Source organism: Spea bombifrons, chromosome 5 (genome assembly GCF_027358695.1).
Source record: "Spea bombifrons isolate aSpeBom1 chromosome 5, aSpeBom1.2.pri, whole genome shotgun sequence".
NCBI classification, from domain to species: Eukaryota; Metazoa; Chordata; class Amphibia; order Anura; family Pelobatidae; genus Spea; species Spea bombifrons.
The window spans coordinates 21,640,353-21,662,914 of NC_071091.1; the positions used below are offsets into that span (position 1 = coordinate 21,640,353).

Sequence of the window (22,562 nt, forward strand, 5' to 3'; positions counted from 1 at the left end):
TGCATAATATGATGGCGCTATATAAACCAATAAACAATTTCAGCATGTTCTTCGTATTCACACACACACACACACACACACACACACCACACACTAAAGGCTTTTTGAAATACCAGCAGTATTTGAGCCTTGTGTTACTTCAGCCCAGAACCAAGCCTGCTAGTCGAGGTGGGTTTTTTTTTTTGTGGTAACATACGATCGGCAAGAGGGAAAAGTAAAATTGATTGGGTGAGAAGCTCAAACCCACTCCAACCAGCCAGGGATAAATAACGAACAGAAAAGACCACATTAAATTACTCATCTCTTTTGATAAAGACTTTAGATAAGAATAAAAATATATTCATTAGATATGGATAAGGTCATTTTATTGTAATTTTTTTTTTATCTGAAAACTGAAATATTGTATTTACTGCTGAATAAAAGCATAATTCAGATGGATTTTTAATTTATACAACATAAAAATGTCCTTAAATTGTCTGTGCGACGTTAAATACATGCATAGCTTTTATTTGCAGTCACAGCCTTCACCACCAATTTATTTTGAATTGAAGAGTGAGGTTTATATTAGACTTTTTATTCATGAAAGTGATGACATAGTTTGGGAAAAAAACATAATTTACATGCGTTATTTATGCATAAAAAAAGAAAAGAGATGACATTGCGACAAACCAAGTTTCAGTAATTATGGCTAGAGTCCAAGCCACTTCTGGAAATAACATGAAAGATTATCTTAACTGGTAAATCCAGGGCTGATGTCTGAATAGTAACTATGGATTTCTGGCATTTCCACACAATGTAAACCCATAAAAAGTTTTGGTTGCACTGCCATTTTTTCCACTTAGTTGTGTTTGATCCTTGAAGTTGGAATTGGAAATCTTATGTCTGCGGGTTTCTTCATCCCCAAAGCAAACTAAAACAAAACAAGGGTGGTTGAGAGTTAAGTCCATATAACAAATATGTCAATACATTTACTGAGATACAGCCGCCGCCGCCCCCCCCCCCGATTACTTTGTATATAATATTAGTTATTCCTGGTTTCATATACCACAATCTCACAATTTCCTTCAGAGTTTATAAAATATTTGTGTAGGACAGCAATTTCAACTCCTGCTTGTTATAAGGTGCACATGTGCACTATAGTTTACGAAAAGGAAGAAACACTACAATTCATGTGAGCCCCGATCACATGGGAACAAAATATGTATATCCGCTAGTTTTCAGTATACAATTATCAAGCAAAAAACATAGGGTTACAATTGTCACCTTAAGTTCGAGGCTAATACAATATTAGCTCCACATGGACACTGTAGAAACGGGTTCGGATGGATATAAAAACGGTTAGTGGTCTGTAACTTGGCAAACCCCATTCCCTGCGGCTATGCTTCCTTCTCAGAGATCTGTTTGTGTGCCTGAGACATTCTAAAATACTCTTCTCAAAGAAAAAGAAACAAGACAATCGGACCATTCGACTCATGTAGTGTAACCATTTTGTCTTAATCGGTCCTTGTCTTGTGTTAGAGTCAGGAGCCATATGCCTATATCATGCATGTTTAAATTCTCCCACAGTTTTAGCCTATGTATAGCGCTGGAGTCAGTGTGTTTACACAGTTATGTCAGAGTCAGTGTGTGTCTGTGTAAATTTATATTGCCAGAGTCGGTATGTCTACTGTATTCTAGTGACAGATTTAGTGTGTATGCGCGAAAAGTGTTAGTGTGTTTTAATATATGTATAGTGTTAGCCATACTGTGTTAGTGTATGAGTGTAGCATTGTATGGGGATGTATATGGTACAGTATGGCATTAGCATGCAGTGTGTGTAATAGTGTAAGGTGTTATGTGTGAGCATAAGATGTTAGCACGTGTGTCTTACTGTATGCAAGCTTGGGTTTTAACCGTGTAAAACACTCTTTGTCATGCTGAGGTTAACCGCAGTACTGTTGCAGTTGCTGCCTCCTAGATCCAAACCAAATTTGTCAACCCCTGGGTAACAAGAGTAAGCTGGGGTTTGAGACACCAAAATAATCACAATGTCTTAGTCAAAGGAAGTGTGACAAGGAGACGGTGGAGACATTTATAGAGAACCTGCCTGGAACAAAGCTAAATAATGATATAGATAGATTAGATTAGATTAGAATAGATAGATAGATAGATAGATAGATAGATAGATAGATAGATATATCTGGGGTTTTTAAGCTGAGATGGTTAGCAGGAAACTCCTTCCCTTTGTTATTTGCCGTTCCTCTCCTAATGACACACAGAGGGAATCTCAGCAAAAGAGTGTAGTTTGTGCTATTGTGTACCTGACTCTAGTGTAACACAGAAAATGTGTTTTATTTTTCCCTGTTCCTTTTATAGTATTTTCAAGTAGAATTGTTTCATTTTAAAAATGAAGAGTTTCCTCACTCGTTAAGTAAAATATAGTATCTTCCACTGAACCAGAATAACTCATTATTTCTCCGCAGTGGGAGAAGCCTCATTTCAGCAAACTTTGGTTCTGCAAAGTCAAGAGCAAACATCAGAGAGAACTGGGACCCAGAATTTAAAGGGCTCCAAAAAACGTAGCCTTTACACTTACCTAAGTATTGTGGGTTCAGGCATCCCAGGGTCCGCTCCTCTTTTAAATCCTAAAGAGAGAGAAAATGATTTTAAAAGATCAGATATTGGAGGTGTGACTTTTAATAAGGACTTGACAGAAACAGCTAATAAGGTTGAGTAATGAATATCACACTGTAAGAAGGGTGCAGAAATATAGGGCAAGTGAAACTCAAGTGATGTTGGTCTGACATGGGAATCACCAGAGTACGAAAAGTGAAAACTGTTCATAATGGTAAAGCAATCATGCGCTAAGCACCAAAACCAATGTAATAATATGAACCACAAACAGCTTTTAGGATAGTCCTGGGACGGGAAATACCATAAACTTAAAACAGTAGAGCTCTACAAGTCCCGACCTATACTTTAGCCTAGAAAGGGCTCTAAATTACCAATTCAAAACCCTCTCTTATAATACTGGCATTATTACGAAGTCTACTCCAGTCAAATATCAGGAAGCTTTTCATTTGGCAGCTATATATCCTGTGTTTGCAGTGTATATATAAATATTTCATTTTTTTTTATGTTTAAATCAACCTAAAACAATTGGCTGAATGGGTTTAATGAAATCTTAGGCTACTGAGTTAAATTAACAGAATATTTATATTTATCACAGATTAACAATGTTATAAGCGAGCATGACAGGTGTTCTATCTATCACAAGATCCAGTGGACCCCAATAAAGTTCGCTTTTGAAGAAGCCAGCCCCGCATGCGCAATGCCCTGTTGAGTAAATTGAGTCACGTGTTCCCTTTTCAAATGAATTAGGAAAATAGATTTCTGACTCATTTTTCTACTTTGCGTTGTTGTTCTGCTGAAGCAGGGCACTCAAATACGGTGCACAGAAGGCTGTCGGCTCAACTTGGCCCCAGCAGAATAAAGGGAGATCCTTAACTAGAGAAAATGATTCAACAGTACTAAAACAAAAATAAAAAAAACTAGGAACTGAAGCGATTACATGCTACAAAGACAATACAGATATTCAGATTTAACCATGAGAAACCCCCACTTAAAATGTCCAGAAATTCTCTTTGTGGTAATATGAATGGTAAAATGGCGTAATAGGGGATTATAAGATAAAAATAGCATCATCACGTCTTCCCCTGCACTTTATAGGCAAGGAACTAAACATTCGTTTGCAGAACTATATCGAAGGGAGAAAAGTTACACGCAATTGGACTTTCTCCTTCAACAAAGAACGAGCGGCTTAGTGACGAAAAAAAGCACATATTTAACATAAAACGCCTGCCTTTCTGTGAAAAGCACTTTACTGGAAATTCTGTGCAATAGATGTAATACAGAAAGCTACATTTTAGTAATACGCATATTGCTCTTCTTAAAAATAACCGGCGGACCCCCAAAGGGAGGGTGATCGCTATATACCTCCACAATGTTCGCTAGCCACGTGGAGATAACGGGTGGTATCGATCTGTGTCAGCCGGAGGGTTTGGCGGATATGCAATTCCATTCTTTTTAAAATGAGTCCCTTTAACCGCGTAATGATGAAAGATCATTTCAGCATTTTCACCCACAATGTGTGATCAATCAGTGTGTGTGTGACGTGTGCGTTATGCTTCAGCCTCCATGAGCCGTTATGGGGCCGCACGTAGGACTCCCCTGATATACAGGAAAATGACCTGATTGCTAAGCAGGGGAGCCCTACTGATGTCACCAGTTCCCCTGTGCTTATAGTTATCCATAGGGTCATAGAAGACCCCAATGTAAATCTTTATAAACTGTGTCAAAGAAGAAAAAAAATGTACAAAAAGTTGGGGAAAAAATATATATACACACACATGTATTTTTTTTTTTTTTTTAAAGCCATATCTATCACTATAAGAAAGCTTAAATATCCCTTTCCCATCCTCATACAACACCCCCAAAATAAAAGTAAATAAATCGAACAAAACACTATTTTAACAAATTTTTCTTCTCTTTTTTTAAAAAAAGTTGTAGAGTAATTTGAATAGGGGGCAATTAACCTCTCATGCAGAAAACAAAGTACCCGGGGTTGTCGTCTTTTCACTAAAAGTTTTAGGATCTGCGGCCATTATTTTAGTTAAAAATCACACCATGCTTGTAATATTCGACCAGTAACTGACAAAAGAAACGGAAATCCTAGCATATAGGACAGTTCCCAAATCAGAGCAAGTTAATAAATACATTTTGGGTGTTTTGTTGCCATTGGCTCCAGCTATGTTCAATTTGTATACATGTCAAACTGTGAAAAAAAATTTGTTTTTTTTCCATTCATGCAAAATGTCTTGCATTTATGAATATAGAATCAAAAGAAAAGCCAGACATGCTGGAAAAAAAACCTATATATATATATTTTTGTGGTTACGTTCATTGAGAAAAAGGGAAATGATGGTTCAACAGAGAAACAGTAAAAACATAAAAATTGCTCTGGTCTTGTAGTGTAAATAAGAGCTGGCCTTTAAGGGGTTAATGTGCACACCTAAAATTATTAAAAAAAAATTTACAGGGCACTTATGGCTTTATTTTGAAATAATTTCCACATATCCATTTTGTATTAAAAAGAAGAAGTGTTACCCCTTATAAACCATAGACAGGTAATGCAAATTAACTCTCTACGTCTCGCATTGCCGGGATTTTACAACAACTTTTACCTACAAACATTTAAACGGGCGCATCAAATTTTGAAGATTTTTTCCCGAATTCGTTATATGGGGACGTTAGGCTTTCTAAAACTGGCCCTCAGAAATATACATTTTTATAAAGCACACAACCCAGGCTATTCCATGAACATTATTTTAACTTTTTTTTACGTTTCATACAGGCTCGTGTACGCAAGTAAAGCACTGACCTAAATAAAGGACGAGGGGGATAAATCCCCAGCGGATGCTGAACTGTCCGCATTTGAACACCTTCTGCAAACGCTGTTTGGTTTCTTTGCTCATCTCAGGCATGGTTGCAAGGGCATGAAAAAGAACAGAGAAGTAGGAAGCCGCTGTGAAACCGGAAATGCCGTAAACCGTGTCGCGATGCTGGAAAGCAACTGTTGCAATTAGGATACGTGCATGCGCTATAGCGCCACCTAGTGCTCAAAACACAATGTTTATTTTTAGACGCTCGACCGGCCATATTTGGAATGGTCTGCCCGATTTGCAACTTTCGAAGTCCCTTGATGCCTCTGGTGTAAATGATCCTTTAAAAGTATATATAGATACAAGTATAAAGTATATATAGATACAAGTATAAAGTATATATAGATACAAGTCCAAGTACAATAGAATTGTAGTGTTTAGCAATAGAATCTTTTTTTTTTTTTACTAATACCAACAGTACCACATAATTGGCTGGGCTCATGGGTTGCAGCATTGATCATTATTGTTTGAGGAGCAAACTGCACGGCTACACATAAACGTTACCTGACAAGCCACCTTGCGGCACTCGGCTGAAGAGCGTCACAAGGTGGCAACGTGAGGTTTCTAGCTACTTGGGATGATCAGAGGAGAACACAGGATCACCCCAACCAGTCCATGAACCCCACTGCCCATAAAAGCGGGATATTGGAGCAACTACCCTGGACAGGGCCCAAAAATCGAGACCGTTGGGAGGTATGTAGCAATTTAACAAGATACACTAGGCTTTTGGTGTGTATTCTTTAACCTGATATTGTAAGTATCAAAGCTAAGGAGCTAGTTCTCCACCAGTAGCGGGCTAGGGTGACCACGCTGGCCAAGTTTTCGAGGACAACTAATTTTCACATGTTGCTGGTCAGCACATGTAAAACGATGTCCTGCAGTATGTGGGATGTATAAACACACGGAAGTCGGTTAGTTATATATCTCATATACTGCAGGGCGGCTCTTTCCATGTACTGGTGAAAACTATATGTGCCCTGGAAGACATGTCTGATCTGCTTTCCTAGTTACCGTCCAGGTTTCACCCAGAGTCTCCAGGTGAAGAGCGGCTTCACTGACTCTCTCTGCTCTTTCTGTGGGGCACAGAAGCGGCATTCAGCCGAGCCCACTACCTGTCCAATTCCCCTCCCACTCCCATACACTTACCTGAGGCTAGCCCTGCCCCTCGTGCAACTAGTCCCGCCCACTGACAAAGCCACTCCTCCAGAAGAGGGTCACCTCTGGCCAGCCTCACCCGGAAAGTTCCCGCAAATGTCTGGAGGCATCTAAGCAAAGTGAGAACGATGTGGCTAAAATAGAAGCAATCTGTATAAATTAAGGGAATCCTTCCACTGATTGTCCTGAATTTAGCACTTTGCTCCTGTGCCAGCCGTACCATACTGTTTATACACAGCCTGTCTTTTCAGCGGTCTCTCTCTATTTTGAGTATTATATTTTGTAACACATTTTAATTTAATTCAATTATTTTTTTATTAATGTTTTCATAAAAGGGACAAAAACACATATATAAAATTACTCGATAGAATTAATACACCAGTATTAATGTAAATACTACAAATTCATTACAATTATATATACGGTATATATATTTATAAATATTTTTTTAAATTTTGAATTTTAAACAGTGAAAATATATTAAAATAAACACGTCTTAATTTGATTGGTTGATTTGTGTAATACATGCTTAAAAATGACCCCTCCATGAATAGCAAAGCAGGATCACGTGCCACGTGACACTACAATTACAGTAAAATAATGTATTTTTATAACACAGAATAATAAATGTGAATTGCCCAATTTCATCAAATGAAACTGGTCTAAAACATAGCTAAAAATAGGAGGCTAGTTTAGCAATTACTTTTACTTCTGTATTTTGTTATGACGTGGTAAAGTCTTTAAGTAAATATCATTCTAATTTTCAGAATGATTATTTTTCAAAGAAACACGTATCCGTATGATTCAAGCAGATCCGTTTCCACTAAATAGGTATAACAGCGCGTACTGAAAAAAATGTAATATACTAATAGAATTTCATAATTAATAAAATATTTGTTGTTGCACATTTCTAAAGCTGCAGGATTGACTAAAGTCAGACCGTGTGTACTTATCAGTGGATAGCGCACAATATTTATTTGCATGGTTATTGAGAGAAATTACACCAACTAACAAAAACAGAAGGATGTTTTGCATGGCATAGCTGTCAGCAGTTCTGTTTTTCTGATGTCGAGATCATATGTATTTTCATAACCGAAAAGTATGGGCAGAGCGTGGTGTGATGTCAACTTCATGTAATGTGTGCGGAGACTACGTGGTATATGCCTGCCATGGGCGTCCAGTATCGACACAAAAGGGGGCACTTGCCACCCTCTGGAAATTTTCTAACTTATATTTCGCCCAACCATTGAAAAAAGGTGCATTTTAATTAATTTAATTGTCTATCCTACCAAGCATTGATGGTATAACCTGCACAACGACAGGGATACATCTGTTTAAGCTCTCCTGCCTCCAATTTCATTTAGGAACTGGGTCTACCGCTGCATGATCACACTGGCCAAATCTCGCAATACGACTGAATATGAGAGAGGAGCTGTGCTGCGCTCCAAGACATCACGTGATGTTGCGTCGCTGCGCAGGCACGTGGCATTGCTTCTCACGCCCCTCTCCAGGAGATCACTGAGGAGCAGTGCTGGATTCCTGCACATGGCTAGCCTGATAAAAGAGATAAGTGTGTACGTCTGTGTGATGTGCAGAAGAGGCTACTACAGCATCAACCTTGATGATCCATGATGTTGGCAATGCCAACGTCTCATATCATTCTATGGATGCCATGCCTCATTGGAATGAGTGGGGCATATTAGACCTACCCATGTGCTGCCATATCCTCCCTATGCCCCAACCATTGCGCAGAGCTAGTACGGCCCCTCTCGAAGAAACATTTCTGTGGACACCAATGATGCCAATGATGCTCAGGCCGCTCAAATCGACATACGAGCTTCCCTTATTTTTTTCCTTTTATAAGGATCTGAAATATTGGACAGCCAGCAAGGATCAATTCATTCTTTCTTTATTTCCTTCTTTCTTTCCAGTGGATGTCGTAACATTGTATGCCATTAAACTACCCTACTTCATTCATTTACAAGAGCTAACAACGTTTTAGAATTTAAACTGAAAAAAGCTAGTGATTCTAGTGACCCCTACCGTCAATGCGTGGAACTGCAGCCGACTGTCAAGTGACTGTAAAATGCGGTATTAAGGAAAAAGTTTGACTTTCGTCCATATCAAAGTAAGCTGTGTGGCGCTGGGAAGGAATATTCCTGAAATAAATGCAAAACTTTATACTTGTTGTCAGATAACTTTTTGAACTCTGACCCCATCACGTGGGCGGGTTACTGGCGGTCACTGCTATAAGCGGTGTGCGAGGAGGGTTTTTCGGTCTCAGTTGGCGCGGAGATGGCGAGGTGGAGGTACGTGCTGTGAAACGGGCGCGAGGCTTTCATTAATGGCTGCCTCCAAGTTTCTCGGTAAAAGCGTTTAACGGGGCTGGGGGTAGCCGAGGAATCTATTGTAAAGCGTTAAATTGTATGGGTTCCGTGTGCCTCATAAGGAGTCGGTGGGCTTACAAAAGAGGTCGCCGACAGAGCGGTTTGAAATGGGTCTTCCGACTTTGGTTGAGAGGATTATGTTGTGTATCTGGTCTATATTGCCGTGTATTGCTTAACATGCCGTTAACCCACAAGGGTGGACTGAGTAGGGCCGCGCTGTAGGAGTTAGGGGGCCTATAGGCCTTAGTAGCCGGAAAAGATATAAAATGTATGCTGCTGTAACACATGGTAGACTCCATGCGGTCTCTAGCTGCCGCTCACCCGCCATATAGATGAATGTGAGTTCAGGCGCCATACTAGGGATAATGTAATGTCCCTGACACCCCGGCATAAAAATGTACTCTGAGCGCTTTAACCTACACATCATATAAAACCATTACTTCACCTGGAAGCCGCAGCCGTGTCCCCCCCCCCCGGTCGTGTGATGTTGGCGCTAATTGTAAATATATTGCATGCATGGCGGTAAATTCATCTGAGCGCATCTCCTGCATGCAATCTGGTGCAAACCCCCTCCATGCATTGGAAACCCCACACCCCAACACATGGCAGTGCAGGTATGTTTTCCACTCCCTGTGAGTGATCATTTTAAGCATGTTTTCTTCATGCTGCCGGTGCCTCTAATAATCGTGTCCCTTTGATGCCGTGTGACATGTCGGGCAAAATGCAACCAATGCTGCTGCTGCTTGTGTCAGTATGTGGTTTTAATGCTTCTACTCAAACACTGGTGTAATTTATTTGTTCTCTCTGTAGGTTGTGCGGTTTTCCGGGTGGCTGACCCTAGTGAATCTCAAAAGTCTTCTGGGTCTTAAGCATGTAAAGGGACTGTGCTGAGCTGTCAATGTGACTTCTTACAGCCTGGGGTTTGGTGAAACCCAGCCTTGGAAATGAGGATTGGTAAGATCTTTCTTGAAGTGCATTAACTTAAAAGAGCAGATCTGTGTAGCCTGTGATGTGAACTGTACTCCCTGAATAAAACTAATGTATATTGGTTAAATTGATGTATTTAAGGATTTACCTGAGGCTACATATATCCAGGTGTGTACGATCTTGGGCAATGCAAGTGGGATTATCTCTCATGCTTGTAGTGATCTTTATATCTACACAACAGAGTAAATTTCACTAATCTACAAAGCAGAGAGTGATTCCTCACTATTACACATGTGACATTGCATTGAGGTGACCCTGCCATGCTGCTGGGGGACTTGTAAACCCTGTAGTGGTACATGCTAAAAGACCTTTTACTATTTATTATTATTGTCCTGAAGAGTAAAGCTTTGTATTGTTTCCTTCCTGCAGATACTAACTAGAGAGCAGTGGCTGTTGAAGACGTGAGAGAATAGGTAAGATCACTTAACTCCAGCATGGTTTTGCAGACTTCAGTTATTCGCGTAGCCTGTGATGATGTTTGTACATCTGAATCATCATTTGATGCTCTAAAGGATTTACCTGAGGCTGCACACCCCAAAACATAGCGGACCTTACATTGCAATGACTCTGTTTACATGTTTATCAAATGTTTGGGTCACAAGCTAATTTGTAAACTTTTTCCTAGTGTAGTATTTTACATTGCGTGACCCTGATGTTGTCTTTTTGGAAACTAATATTGAAAGCTTTATTTGTTCTTTTGTTCTCTCTGTAGAGCATCATGTGACGAACAAACTACTGCTCTTGTCCTTGTTTGTGTTGTGCAGTAAAGGTAAGGAAAACATCTCGGGCATAAGCAAAAAATAAAGTCCTTGGAAAAGTGCAAGTAGCCAATGATGAGTATTGTACTCCTGAACATATCAAGCTGATGTACTTAAAGGATTTACCTGAGGCAGCGCAACTTTGCTAAGGACTGGTAGTGACGTGGCAAATGGGTGATTTATAGAGTGCAATTCTAGTCTTAAAAGTGGCTACGTGAGAAGTTGGTGTAATATCCAGCCGGCTGGACCATTCATTTGGTTTATATGTAAAAAGCTTATCAAAACAACTCCTCCATAAGTAGTTTTATAGGAAGGAAGAAGAAATAGGTAGAGTGCTGGAACTGTAGTAGTGCAATTTGTCCTGTTCTCCCAGGCTTATTTATTTTTTTCTTGAGTTTTAGATGCATAAGACTGTGGAGGTAAAAAAAACCACAAATATATTCTTTTAAAAAGGGATATTGTAAATATGACGCTTTACATTTTGACTTTCTTTTTTTTAGGATTCTAAAGGAATAAGGAATCAGAATTCCTGTCAAGAAAATATGAATTCATTTATTGAATGCACTTGAATTTTTTAATACACGCTACCCGGACATGGCATAACATCTGAGTTCTGTTTTTTGTTTTTTTTTACACTGGCTATTTGGGATTAATGGACAAGTGTTCAATGTTGGTCTGTATGTTATGGGTAGGGCTGCAACTATTTTCATAATCTATTAGTTTGTTGTATTTTTTTCAATTAAGCGGATAGAAAAATTTAAATTTTTCACTTATTTAAAACAACTTGATAAACTGCTGAATAAAAAAAAATACTGTGCTGGCCGATACTTCCGCCGGGGCTTCTATGGTGGAGCACTGGAAGGTCACGTCATGCTGGTGTTCCATCATAGAAGCCCCGCAGAAGTGGAGGACAGTAGTGGAGGATGTCTGCGGGTATCGCACAGGTGGCTGTCGGAGAGTAGGATCTGAGTCCCCTGCAGCGCTGCAGGGGATCTGGATCTTAATGTTATCAGACCTGTATTTGAGGTCGATTATAAGGCAAAGGGAATTTTCAGAGCGTTTGCTCTGGGGGGAAAAAACCCTCATCTTATATTCAATAAAATCGATTCAACTAATCAGTAATGATGTGAATCGGCAACACTTTTCTTTATCCATTAGTTGCTGCAGCCCTACTTATGAGGTGCTTGTTGTATGCATCTGGAGTGAATGGTTGGTAATCTGAAAGAGGAAATGCCACTAGCTAAGCAGATCTTAAGCCATAACTGGAATGCAGACAACGCCAGCAACTAGAAGACCTGCATAATAGAATCACGACCCCCTTTACATGTATCTTGTGGCGTTTTTATAAATGCTACAAATGGAGTTTTATGCTTGTTTCCTTGAGTGTATAGTATGGGTAGATATGAAGCTACATAGCAAAAACTGATTTGAAACATGAATACGGTACCTGTGCGTATAAGTTACAGACTTGTTTTGAAGTGAACTGAAGTTAGTGGGAATTGAGTATAAAATTGTTTGCATGAAATAAAGTATTATACTAATACTAGGTGACTATACTTTAATCATAAAGAACATTGCCTAAGCAAGTTTTGTGATATAAATCCAATTTAACCTTTGTGAGGTTAATTTTTGTCTAGCAAGACCAGTGAAATTTTGCGTAGTAAGAATTCTGGTAACTGTGGCTCTGTATGCCACAGCAATGGATTTGAAATGAAGCAATCAAGAGGTGGTGTAAGTGCATCTTTCTGCTTTAATTAAAAAAAAAAATTAACAAATATGAAAATACAGCAATTTTTAGTTTCCCTCATTTTCAGGGGCTCAAAAGTAATCTTTCAATTAACATAAAATGATTATTGCAAATGGTTAAAAATATACTTTGCGGTGAAGAACTGCCTGAAGATTAGAACATACGGATGTCACCACGTTCTGGGTGTCCTCCCTAATTCTGTTTTACCATAGCCTTTTGAAGCAGTGTAATGTTGCGAGTGAAATGCACGCTTGGCCTGGCTTTCTGAATCAGCCGTTGATGAATATTCTTCTTTACCTCTAAAAATCTGCTTTCACAGTATGTTTTGGGTAAATTTTTCATCTGTGAAGCACCGTCTTATCGGTTTTACAGCATCTGGCTGAATCTGAGCTGATAGTATAACCCTGTATGCTTCAACATTCATCATGCTGCTTCTGTCAGCAATCGTAATAATCCCTAGCGACCCAGTTCCATTGGCAGCCATACATACCTATGCCATAACACTGCCTCCGCCATGTTTTACAGATGATAGGGTATGCTTTAGATCAGATGTTCCTGGACCGAGCAGCCATTTTTAAATGTTCTCTGGCAAAAGTCTAATGTAGCCTTTGTATTCATCCTTACCACTGGCTTGCACCTTGTGATAAGCCCTCTGTATTTGCTTTCATGAAGTCTCTTGGTTGTACACTTCAATAATACACCCCCTTGTGTCCTGTGACCATCCTGGCCTTTTGGTGTGGATTCCTTTATTTTCAGAATACATCAAACTGTTTATTTTGTCACTCCCAATGTCTCTGCTATCTCTCAGGTGCCCCCCCCCATCAGACTAATGATGGCCTGCTTTACTTTCATTGATGGCTCTTTGGACTTTATATTGAGCGTCTACAGCAGCAGCTTCCAATGCTAAGTCCCACAGTTGGAATCAACTACAGACCTTTAACTGCTTTATTGTTGATGTAATAATGAAGGAATAGCACGCATTTGGGCAAGAACAGCTTTTTGGTCAAATTTTCATCGCTTTTGGACCCTTGTAAAGGAGATGACTACATGCATATGTAATTTGCTGTAATTCCTAACCCATTCACCCAATTTGGATGTAAATACCCCTAAAATAAAGCTGAAAGTCTGCACTTCATTCACATGCAATCTTGCATAAAAAATGAATAGCATCAATAGGCAACTTTCTGCGGTTTGAGCAATATGTAATCCAATTAAATATTCATGCTATGTGTTTCAGACTTAGCTTCCAAGTGTTTTTCTTCATCAAGTATTCAGACAAATTAAATAAAACGGCATGACATTTTGTACGGTGGTTGAAATATTGTTTATTTCCAGTAAAGTTAATGGAAAGTGTATATGGAATAGGGTGAATCATGTATAAAATAATAATAAAAAAAGAAGTGGAACAGATTAGGTGAACATTGGACAGGTCTGCTAAAGTTATCCAACACTTCATGCTAAAACTCATACTACAAAGATTATACTACAGAAAGCTGGCTATTAAAAATGATTTTTCACAAGACTATCAGGCAGGAGTATTTGGTGATTCCCTCTCTTTAATTTTATATTTTTTGGTATAAAAAAAAAACATGGTGTGTCCCGCTATTACAAACAATATTGAGATGATAACCAGGAGTCCAAACTGCTGAGGTTGTGGAGCTAAAATCACCATGATGAAATGGACCAGGTCCATCAGATAATTCATAGAGCTTTGCACTCCGTTAACAACTCCACGTTCAGATTCAGGGATGTTCTCCTGGAGCAGCTGAGTCACTGTGAGATCGAAGGACCACAGACCTTTAAATTGAAAGAGCATAGTAAGTAATCAGCCTAATTTATCAACATAGAATAAAGCAGCCATTGGGTGAATAGGGCGAAACAGTTCTTGTGGCCAATCCCTTCCAATGTAACTTGACTAATGTGCCTGCGAGTTACAAAAGTTTAAGAATATAGCTTGTGGCTGCATATATCCGGCTGGTGCCCTTTAAGTGCCAGGCACAATTTTAACCCCCAGGCTGACCCTGGGCATAATTCCTATTGATCTAACTAATCTATTTCTCCAAAAGGTGGAGATTTGTAGAATAGTCAAGGTTAAAATTCAAAACAAGGAATCCTTCAAATTGGCTGTAGAGATCTCCATGCCGTTCATGCTTATCAAAACCCATCTTAGATTTTGTGATAAGAATTGTTTATATGTCCTCCTACAAAAGATAGTCCCTTTTCACATGAAACTGTCATCTACAAGCTCTTCAAAAATTGTATTGTGTATTTAGTATTGAAGAACATGTAATGTAACCAAGTCTAAACACACCTGGTAAGCCAGATGACAGATAAGAAATAAGATAAGACACCAGTAAAAGGGAAATGGAAGACTCATAGTGGCATGATGACCCGAATAAGTAACTTACCGACTCTTGCTAATATTACTCCTGAGAAGAGGAGTATGATTGAGATGTAGGAATCTGGGTGATCACTGGCATGTACACTCTCAAACAACACAGTATTGTTAGTCCAGTGAATGGAAGAGCGGTCTGGGAGGATAGGTTGGTTGATATTTCCTTGAGATGGATAGATGTGGAGCTGGTTCTGCTTTTCGGTATTTGAAGAAGAGTTCATACCAATAAGAACAGAAAAAATGCCCAAATCAAAGGGGCTTCCCGGTGCAAAGACTGAAAATACACAAAGCATTAAACAGCTGACATGAAGGCAGCTAGATATGATTCCTGTGACTACTAATCCATAGCGTCTTCTTAGCTTAGTAAACAGAAATGTGCCCATTAATCCTGAGATGGCTGATACGGCCATAAGAATGCTAAGCAGAGAGCCACTTATCCCCTGAGTGTAGGCATAGCCTGTAGTGATACAGTCAAATCCAAGGACTGTAGTATATAAGAAAGCTAACCCCAAACCCGCTAAAAAAACAGACTGTCTGTAGTATGATTTCCAGCCATCTGTACACGTGTGTAATATTCTGCGGAATCTTTGGAAACACGCAGGGATTGTGGAAGACCGTTCTGCTGGAGTTTCTGGAACTTCTGATGCATGTTCTGCTGTGGTTTGGGTCATTGTTGAAGACTGGAATTCTGGCGTTTCTTGGTTCTCTGGCTTATTGTCACTGGATTGAGTGGGTACGGATGGTGTGCTAATTAAGTCACCTATGACTGAGCAAATAGGTAGATCACCTAGGAAAAAAATAAATGTATGTTTATAGGTGTTCTAATAAGAGGCAAGTCAAGTCAAGCAATCTCATGCATCTATTGTTTCCATCTTTAAAATCACTAAGGTTCACTTAATTTAGTTAAACAAGCATACCAGAGGCCTGCATTCTAAGGCTGAGACCATGAGATCTCTTCACGAAGGACTGAGCTGGCCTGAGAACCACCCACGAGGAAACTGTAAAAATATTCATGTGATTCTTTCATAAAACATAATCTGCACAATTATAAGCATACCTGGGAATGTTCCAGATTTGACCCAGAGTCTTTTCTGTTTGCTAGGTCTCCTGGTAGGTTTCCGGCCAGAACAGCGGTGTTGGCCAACGTCCAATCCCACCATTTTCCCTGTCCACTTCACTCTCACTTAAGACTGTATGGTGCTCGCCCCACCAATACGTGATCGCCATATCTATATGGTGCTGTGGCTACACCTACTTTCTGTCCCTTCCTGCCTATCCCTACCCCTAGTTCTGGCTCTCTGACACAGCCCTGTCTAAGATTAGAATCTTTACTAGTCTTCTCCTCTACTTCCAACTCTATACATATTCAATGTTTTTGTTTAGCCTGATATACCTTGCACATTTATGAGTTCCAGTTGCCTCTCGATATAATGTTCTCCAATGGATTGCTGTGGTTTTATGGCCAGCTGAGGTACCATTTTATAAACCTTGGAAAGGAAAATAAACTCTACAAGCAACGAGATCAAATTCCAGCCAAGGATGAAGCCACAGCCCACGACATTAGAAGCCCAAGTCATAACCTGGCCCACAGACAATGGGGCAAAGATATTAATTACTTGATCCATCCTTCTCACTGTCGCATTCATGCCTAGGTAACGAGGGAAAAAAAAGAATGTAAGGATAAAAATAATAATAATAAAAAAAGACTGTAAGGATGGCAAAACTCCGCCTGGGGTCTCCATGCTCCAGGAGTTAAAGGTCCGTACAAGCGACTCTATTGCCGTCGACCAATAGAGTTGCTCGTACGGACCTTTAACTCCTGACTGTGGAACTTGGCCTGGGGAGAAAATGGCCTCCCTGCTTCAAGAGTTAAAGAGGAGCTCCCTGCTGTCGACCAATAGAGACGCTTGTATGGACCTTTAACTCCTGACACCGGAACTTGGCCTGGGGAGACCATTGGGGAGGGAACAGGAGGGAAAGGTCCATAAGAGTGACTCTATTGGTCGCTGACAGGGCCTCCTCTCCTCAATTGGTTGATGCCAGAAGAGGCCCCTGCAGAGGACCAATAGAGTCGCTCGCACGGACCTTTACCTCCTCGTGCGATCCTTAGAATTTCCGCTCCGTTTAACCCCTGCGATGCTGCATAGATAAGGTACACTAGATGGGGAAGGGACCAGGGAAATTAGTTGGAGATATTATCGAAGACGAACACAAAGATTCTTTGTGTTTTGTGTCTTCGTGTTCGTTTCCTCGGTGTTCGGGCTAGACAACGAAAACGCACCTCATGTTCGCCCGAATACGAATGCACAAGTCTATTGGCTATTATTCTTCTATCTATTTCTAAAATATTCCATTATTCATTATACTTCTATTATACATTTCTAATTTTTAACATTCTTTAAATACAGATTATTAGAATGTATCATCCACTTATCTGGGTAAATAGGGAGGTTGGATGGAGACAGTACAAACCCCTTACAATTTGTAGAAAACACAATGCTGTTGCAGGACATATTGGTGTTATGCTTAGTAGATAAAGCAAGTTCACAAAAAATCCCATTAAGACAAGATAAAAATGGATACATTCATTTCTCAAAACAAATCATTTGCAACAACATAGTGGAAATGTCAGTACAATATGTATGAGTTCCTATATATATATATATATATATATATAACTTTATTTTTATGTATAATTTAAATTAAATGTCATTTTCTTTAAATCGAACAAAAGGGAACTCTCTTACCAGCTAGTTGGCTCCTGTTATCTCCAGTGATGACCACAATCCAATCTTTTTGAATTGTTATGGTCAGTGCTGTGCTTGCAAGGTTTGCTAAGTCAGCCAGGATAATTACCACTCCGTAGCAGAACACCTGTTGGATTGCAGACACAGACAGAGGTAAAGATGCAACCCTAAATATAACCCATAAGATAACATTTGATTTCAATGATAAAGTATGATGGTATGGGATGATATTTCTCTTGTATTGAAGAAAGGACCTTCCTCTTGGATTTGATGTCAACATCAGAAGCATGTGGAAATCTCCATTGATACTGTGTGCACTTAGTATGTAAACCACACGTATAATCAGTCGTATAATACACTACTTACTGTGAGCCAGCCATGCCATATCTGTTCTATCTCGTTCTTATAGGAGAAGACCAGCATTAGGACAATACAGCAGGCAGTTACAGATGAGTTCTGAATGAATAATGATGCATGTGCAACTGGAGAGGGAAAGATATCATGAAGAATAAACCAAGATATAATTGTCAAGACTTAAATTATATAATTCACATAACCGTATGAGTTTCTTTGGACGGCTGGGGCCTTGAGAGCCTTATGTCGTTCTTGGTCACTGGTAGAAACAAGCAAAATTTTGTCACACCTAAAAAATGTATTACATTTTACTATGTCTTTTGAAACATAGTTGTTGTCTATGAGGCTATAAGCACGGACATAATGGGGCAATAATAGATGCTTGTTACTGGCTAGATAAAATTATCTTCAGGGTACTGATCACGTGAGTTTATTTTTTTCAAAATTAATGGTTAATATGACCATGAACAACGGTTTGTGACTTCCTAGGTTAACATGGTGTGACCCAGAGGGAAGACATATCACATTACAGCTGTTCACATTAAGCATTTTAGCTAATGGTAGCTATGAGTTTTTCACCAAATTTCACTTATTTGTAACATTGTGCTTAGAGTTATCATGTGATCCTTTTGTACATGTGACTTACAAGAAAGTATCTGATTTACATCCCAGGTGCTTTTAGACCAAAATACTTTTGGCACTTCCTTCACCCCCTGAAGCAGTGGGTTTTATGTATGGTATATCTGAGTGTAGCATGGTATATCTGCTTTAAGAGATGGTGGAATGTTGGTGCACTTCGGGTATGTTATCAGAAGGGAAATCTGATTCATATGCTATTGGCATGTGACCTTCTTTACTTTGTCTAAGGCAAGGTGTTTAATATGCTTATTAATGTTTAATGTCACCACCCCACTAGATCCCTCAAAGGCCCTCCCGGGGGGCCTGATTCACAGGCTCAAAAAAGGGTATTAACTGGTCCTTTCCTGAAGGGTATGGTCTCTTCTGACCAGTTGAGGTTTGGACTTCGGTGGGGAACTCCTAGGGCTTATTGGTTGGCTGGGAGAGGAAGTAGACAACACCCTGTCTGTTGCGAATAGGGTGCTTTATGTTGAAACACAGTGATTTTTCTCTATTGCCCCTCTAGCTTTAATCAACATCATATACAACTGGAGAGGCCCATACTGAAACCTGTGCATGAAAACCTTCCAGGTTTGATCGAGAGTCTCCACCTGCTTCCCAAGTCTCCAGGTCACTTTCCTTTCCAGGAATTAGAGCAGCGTTTGGCCATGCCTACACTCTACCCACTTCAGCTCCAGGCTTGCGTTGGCTAGTGTTGCCCACACGCATGGGTAGTTACCTCTTTTAAAGCACTCCCCAAGAAGAGGGAGAACTTTGTGTAGCCTACCCCAGGATGTTCCTAGTTATGTTAAGGACTCACTGCTGTTGGAGAGAAGTAATGGGAGCCATGAGGGACTTGGACAGCGGCCTTTGAGATGAGGGGTATGGTATATTTAAGTAACCCATCATATATTTTATCCTTGAAATATATACTTATTGCTGACCAGTCTAAGTGTTGCTTCGAGGTATGAGGAGTCTATAATAGAAAAGTTGATTCACTTTTGGTTTAATGTGTTTTTATGTTAATTATATAAACTGTGAATAAAGTTTGCTCTTCATAAAAGATGGTGGACTATAATCAAAATCGGGCAGCACTTAGAAAGCAATGGGAAAAACATGAGTGGGAGTGAAAAGAACATGAGTGGGAGTGGGCAGGGCTGATGGTAAGACCATCCCTTAGTTTCCTGCTAAAAACAAGTGATGTACATGGCCTTGCCTGTCTTATAGAGAATCTTTTTCTGAGCTCTGTATGTCATAAATTCACTTTATAGTCTTCATAAAGTCCCATACCCTGGCCATGCCATTAATCAACACCATCTTGGACGAAAAAAATGTTGAGAGGTATGCTAATCCCTGAAGTACAACAATGGATTAGTCAGTAAATCACAATGCCTCAAAGTCTAACACAAAATTGTCATTAACGGTAAATTTGATGTATTTACATACCTTTATTCCTTGGTTTCCTGTCAATCCAGTCACCAATTAAAGCCCCAAACACTAACACAGAACCAGCCACCACTAAACCAAAAACAGCTGTTAGGAGTAAATTGTGTCCATATAGTTCAATCAGGAACACAGAGATGGCAAAATGCCACATACGGTCCCCCTAAACAGAGAAGACATGGTCAGGCTTGTGAAAATGTGTACATGGAGATTGAATTTTAATAAATAACAAGACCTAGGCCTTAAGCGGACCTGTCATGAGCATTTTAGAGGACGTAAAAAAGGGATTCAGTAACTTTAGGAAGTAACCTGTAATGTTAAGGTTACGGGCTATTTTCTGTCACTGTCCAGTTCCATTTCATCAGCTCAATGTCCCGTATAATGGGGTTCACTCACTATGCTATAAGCTGCGGGTGAAATGAAACTGAGAGCGTGCTTCCTGCCTGGCAGCACCCACTAAAATTTATTAATTATATTAAAATATTAATACTAATATTATCTCAAGGGGGAGAATGAGTGAGGCAATAACTCTTTGTTCGCTGATCAATGTGAACACAAATTCTGTGCAATACTATCCCTTTAAGATCTCTCAAACTCTGTATGAGATTTAATAAAAAGACTAGCATTGTGGGAAATTGTTCTGTCTACTTTAAAAATGAGAAGGCCAGCTGGGGAGGAACATCTGTTTCCTTCCTTTTTTAACTCTTCTAGACCGGTTTGTTTTATCAGTTCACAATAAAAGTTTTTATGAGTAAGCAAATTTCACATAAATTTTCACATTTTACACACAACCTATGTAAGTCATTTTAATGCCCTGGATTTTGAGCACATTTGACATTAATGTTCCATAAATAACTTACCCAGATTGAAAGTGCACAGCTGACATAAACTAGAAACCTTGGACCCATGAGGTAGTTGACAGCTGGGCCTAACAAGGCAAACACAAGAAAGTAGTAAGTGTGCATTCCCATACCACTTTAGTCACTAAGCACCAGCCATAGAAGACAGCAACAATAATTGGTTCTACTCAGGGATACGTGAAGAGTTCATCATGGCAAGGTTTCTGAAGGTCCATGGAACATTATCAAATTGTCCACCACAGACCTCAGAAAATGTCCACCACTCTGTTTTAGAATGCTAAACTGCTCTAGTTCAAAATATGTATTAGTACGTTATATTGAAACTCTTGCTCTTATAGGTTTTGCAAGAATGGTGCGGCCTCCGCATGGGCTGTTTACGTTTAATTGTGATGGGGAACTCAAAAAGAATAAATACTGAGCCCACTTGAAACTCAACTAGATTCTTAGTTGCAAGCTATGGATTGTCATGGAATAGGTTAAATGTCTATTGATTTCAAGAGGTGTGCAGCTTAGGGACTTCCGCGAGGACAGAAACGGTAAGCACACCAAAAATAAAATGGCAGTGTATTTAAGTGTAATGTTCTCCTTCTGTACCAGCATGTCTTACTTGAATCCATGTTATTGTTAGTTTTGTGTATCATATTTATTGCTAAAAAAAGAGAGGTTGTGTATAGTATGGTAGGAATGTTTTCTGTACCAGATAAGGAAAGTGAACCCAACAGCAATAAAACCACTCAATGATTAGTTTTGTAAAAAATACATATTTCTGCCGCTGAAATCATGGCACTAGAAAAGGGTTCACAGTTCTGAAGTCCTTCCACCAAGTCTCCTGATGGCATAAACCAGACAGATCTGTGTCTCTCTCAACTCTGTTTGCCCTCTCTAGTCCTTATTTGCTTTGACTAAGAGTCCCATCATATGATCACGGAAAACCCACAAACAACAGAGAAACAGAAAATAAACAAGCAGCTGATGTCCCTTTAAATGCTCAATTTGTACAGTTATCTCTTTTATACAGGAGACGTTACGGCTGCCACTAACTTTTCTACTGCATGCAAATAGATTGTGTTATTTGTAATGTTCAGTTAATGTTTTTGTTTCTGCTCAATAATAACTCAAAGATATAAGCCGATCAGCGAATTCCATGTTTTCTCTGGTGTGACCTACTTCCAGCGGTAATAGTTAATAATCACATAAATCACAAATTCAAAAATGTACTTATACAGCAATATAAATGTTGTGATTCTCTGTGGTGGATATTAAACCAATATTTTACATTTAGCAATAAAGTAATGGGAGCTATGTATATAGGGTTAAAGTCCAAAAGTGGTGAAAACTGAGCAGTCACCATAGCAACCGGGGACATGTTACAGCGAATTGCACTGCATTTAGTGCAAGACCAAGTGTGAGTCCGATGTTATGCACAGACCTCTTCACTCATGACGTTTAGTAATTACCAAGTACTCGCTTCTTGCCCTTGGCTTCTTTGGTACTAGGAGACAGTGTCCCTGCCCTTTCATTGCCAGGCCCCTCAAAGTCATCTAATTCTTCCAGCATTGCTGTTTACTGTTACAAAGCAAATAATCATTTCAGTTAATTGTCTTTCTATTATGAAACTTTACATGATAAAC

General features: G+C 39.4%; 2 protein-coding genes and 1 long non-coding RNA gene across 4 annotated transcripts; 1 reads left to right on the plus strand and 2 right to left on the minus strand.

Annotated features, from left to right (window-relative positions):
* Positions 1-558: 558 nt before the first annotated feature.
* Positions 559-5,598, minus strand: TOMM7 (translocase of outer mitochondrial membrane 7). The gene is made up of 3 exons (XM_053466018.1): positions 5,420-5,598; positions 2,576-2,624; positions 559-910 (listed from the first exon to the last, which is right to left on the minus strand). The coding sequence occupies exons 1-3, from the start codon at positions 5,520-5,522 to the stop codon at positions 895-897; spliced, it is 168 nt and encodes a 55-aa protein (XP_053321993.1). The 5' UTR covers positions 5,523-5,598; the 3' UTR covers positions 559-894.
* Positions 5,599-8,886: 3,288 nt separating this feature from the next.
* Positions 8,887-11,370, plus strand: LOC128497349 (uncharacterized). 2 transcript variants are annotated; one of them, XR_008354304.1, is made up of 5 exons: positions 8,887-8,944; positions 9,833-9,976; positions 10,379-10,422; positions 10,722-10,778; positions 11,268-11,370. It is a non-coding gene; the product is annotated as an uncharacterized LOC128497349 (long non-coding RNA). The 2 variants fall into 2 exon arrangements; XR_008354305.1 differs by lacking the exon at positions 9,833-9,976 and having other exon boundaries at positions 8,913-8,944.
* Positions 11,371-13,814: 2,444 nt separating this feature from the next.
* LOC128496969 (solute carrier family 40 member 1-like) lies at positions 13,815-22,488 on the minus strand. The gene is made up of 8 exons (XM_053466809.1): positions 22,389-22,488; positions 20,932-20,999; positions 20,075-20,234; positions 18,023-18,138; positions 17,657-17,783; positions 16,303-16,557; positions 14,923-15,696; positions 13,815-14,311 (listed from the first exon to the last, which is right to left on the minus strand). The coding sequence occupies exons 1-8, from the start codon at positions 22,486-22,488 to the stop codon at positions 14,040-14,042; spliced, it is 1,872 nt and encodes a 623-aa protein (XP_053322784.1). The 3' UTR covers positions 13,815-14,039.
* Positions 22,489-22,562: the final 74 nt, after the last annotated feature.

What these genes read in the sequence shown, in the direction of transcription:
- TOMM7 (XM_053466018.1), bottom strand. Translation starts at nt 5,522, where the DNA reads ATGCCTGAGATGAGCAAAGAAACCAAACAGCGTTTGCAGAAGGTGTTC. An exon ending in CCCCCTCGTCCTTTATTTAG is followed by an intron (nt 2,625 to 5,419) that starts GTCAGTGCTTTA and finishes CTCTCTCTTTAG; the next exon opens with GATTTAAAAGAGGAGCGGAC.
- LOC128496969 (XM_053466809.1), bottom strand. Translation starts at nt 22,488, where the DNA reads ATGCTGGAAGAATTAGATGACTTTGAGGGGCCTGGCAATGAAAGGGCA. An exon ending in GGGCAAGAAGCGAGTACTTG is followed by an intron (nt 21,000 to 22,388) that starts GTAATTACTAAA and finishes TTGCCTTGTTAG; the next exon opens with GCCCAGCTGTCAACTACCTC. An exon ending in GGAACTCATAAATGTGCAAG is followed by an intron (nt 15,697 to 16,302) that starts GTATATCAGGCT and finishes TTTTTTTCCTAG; the next exon opens with GTGATCTACCTATTTGCTCA.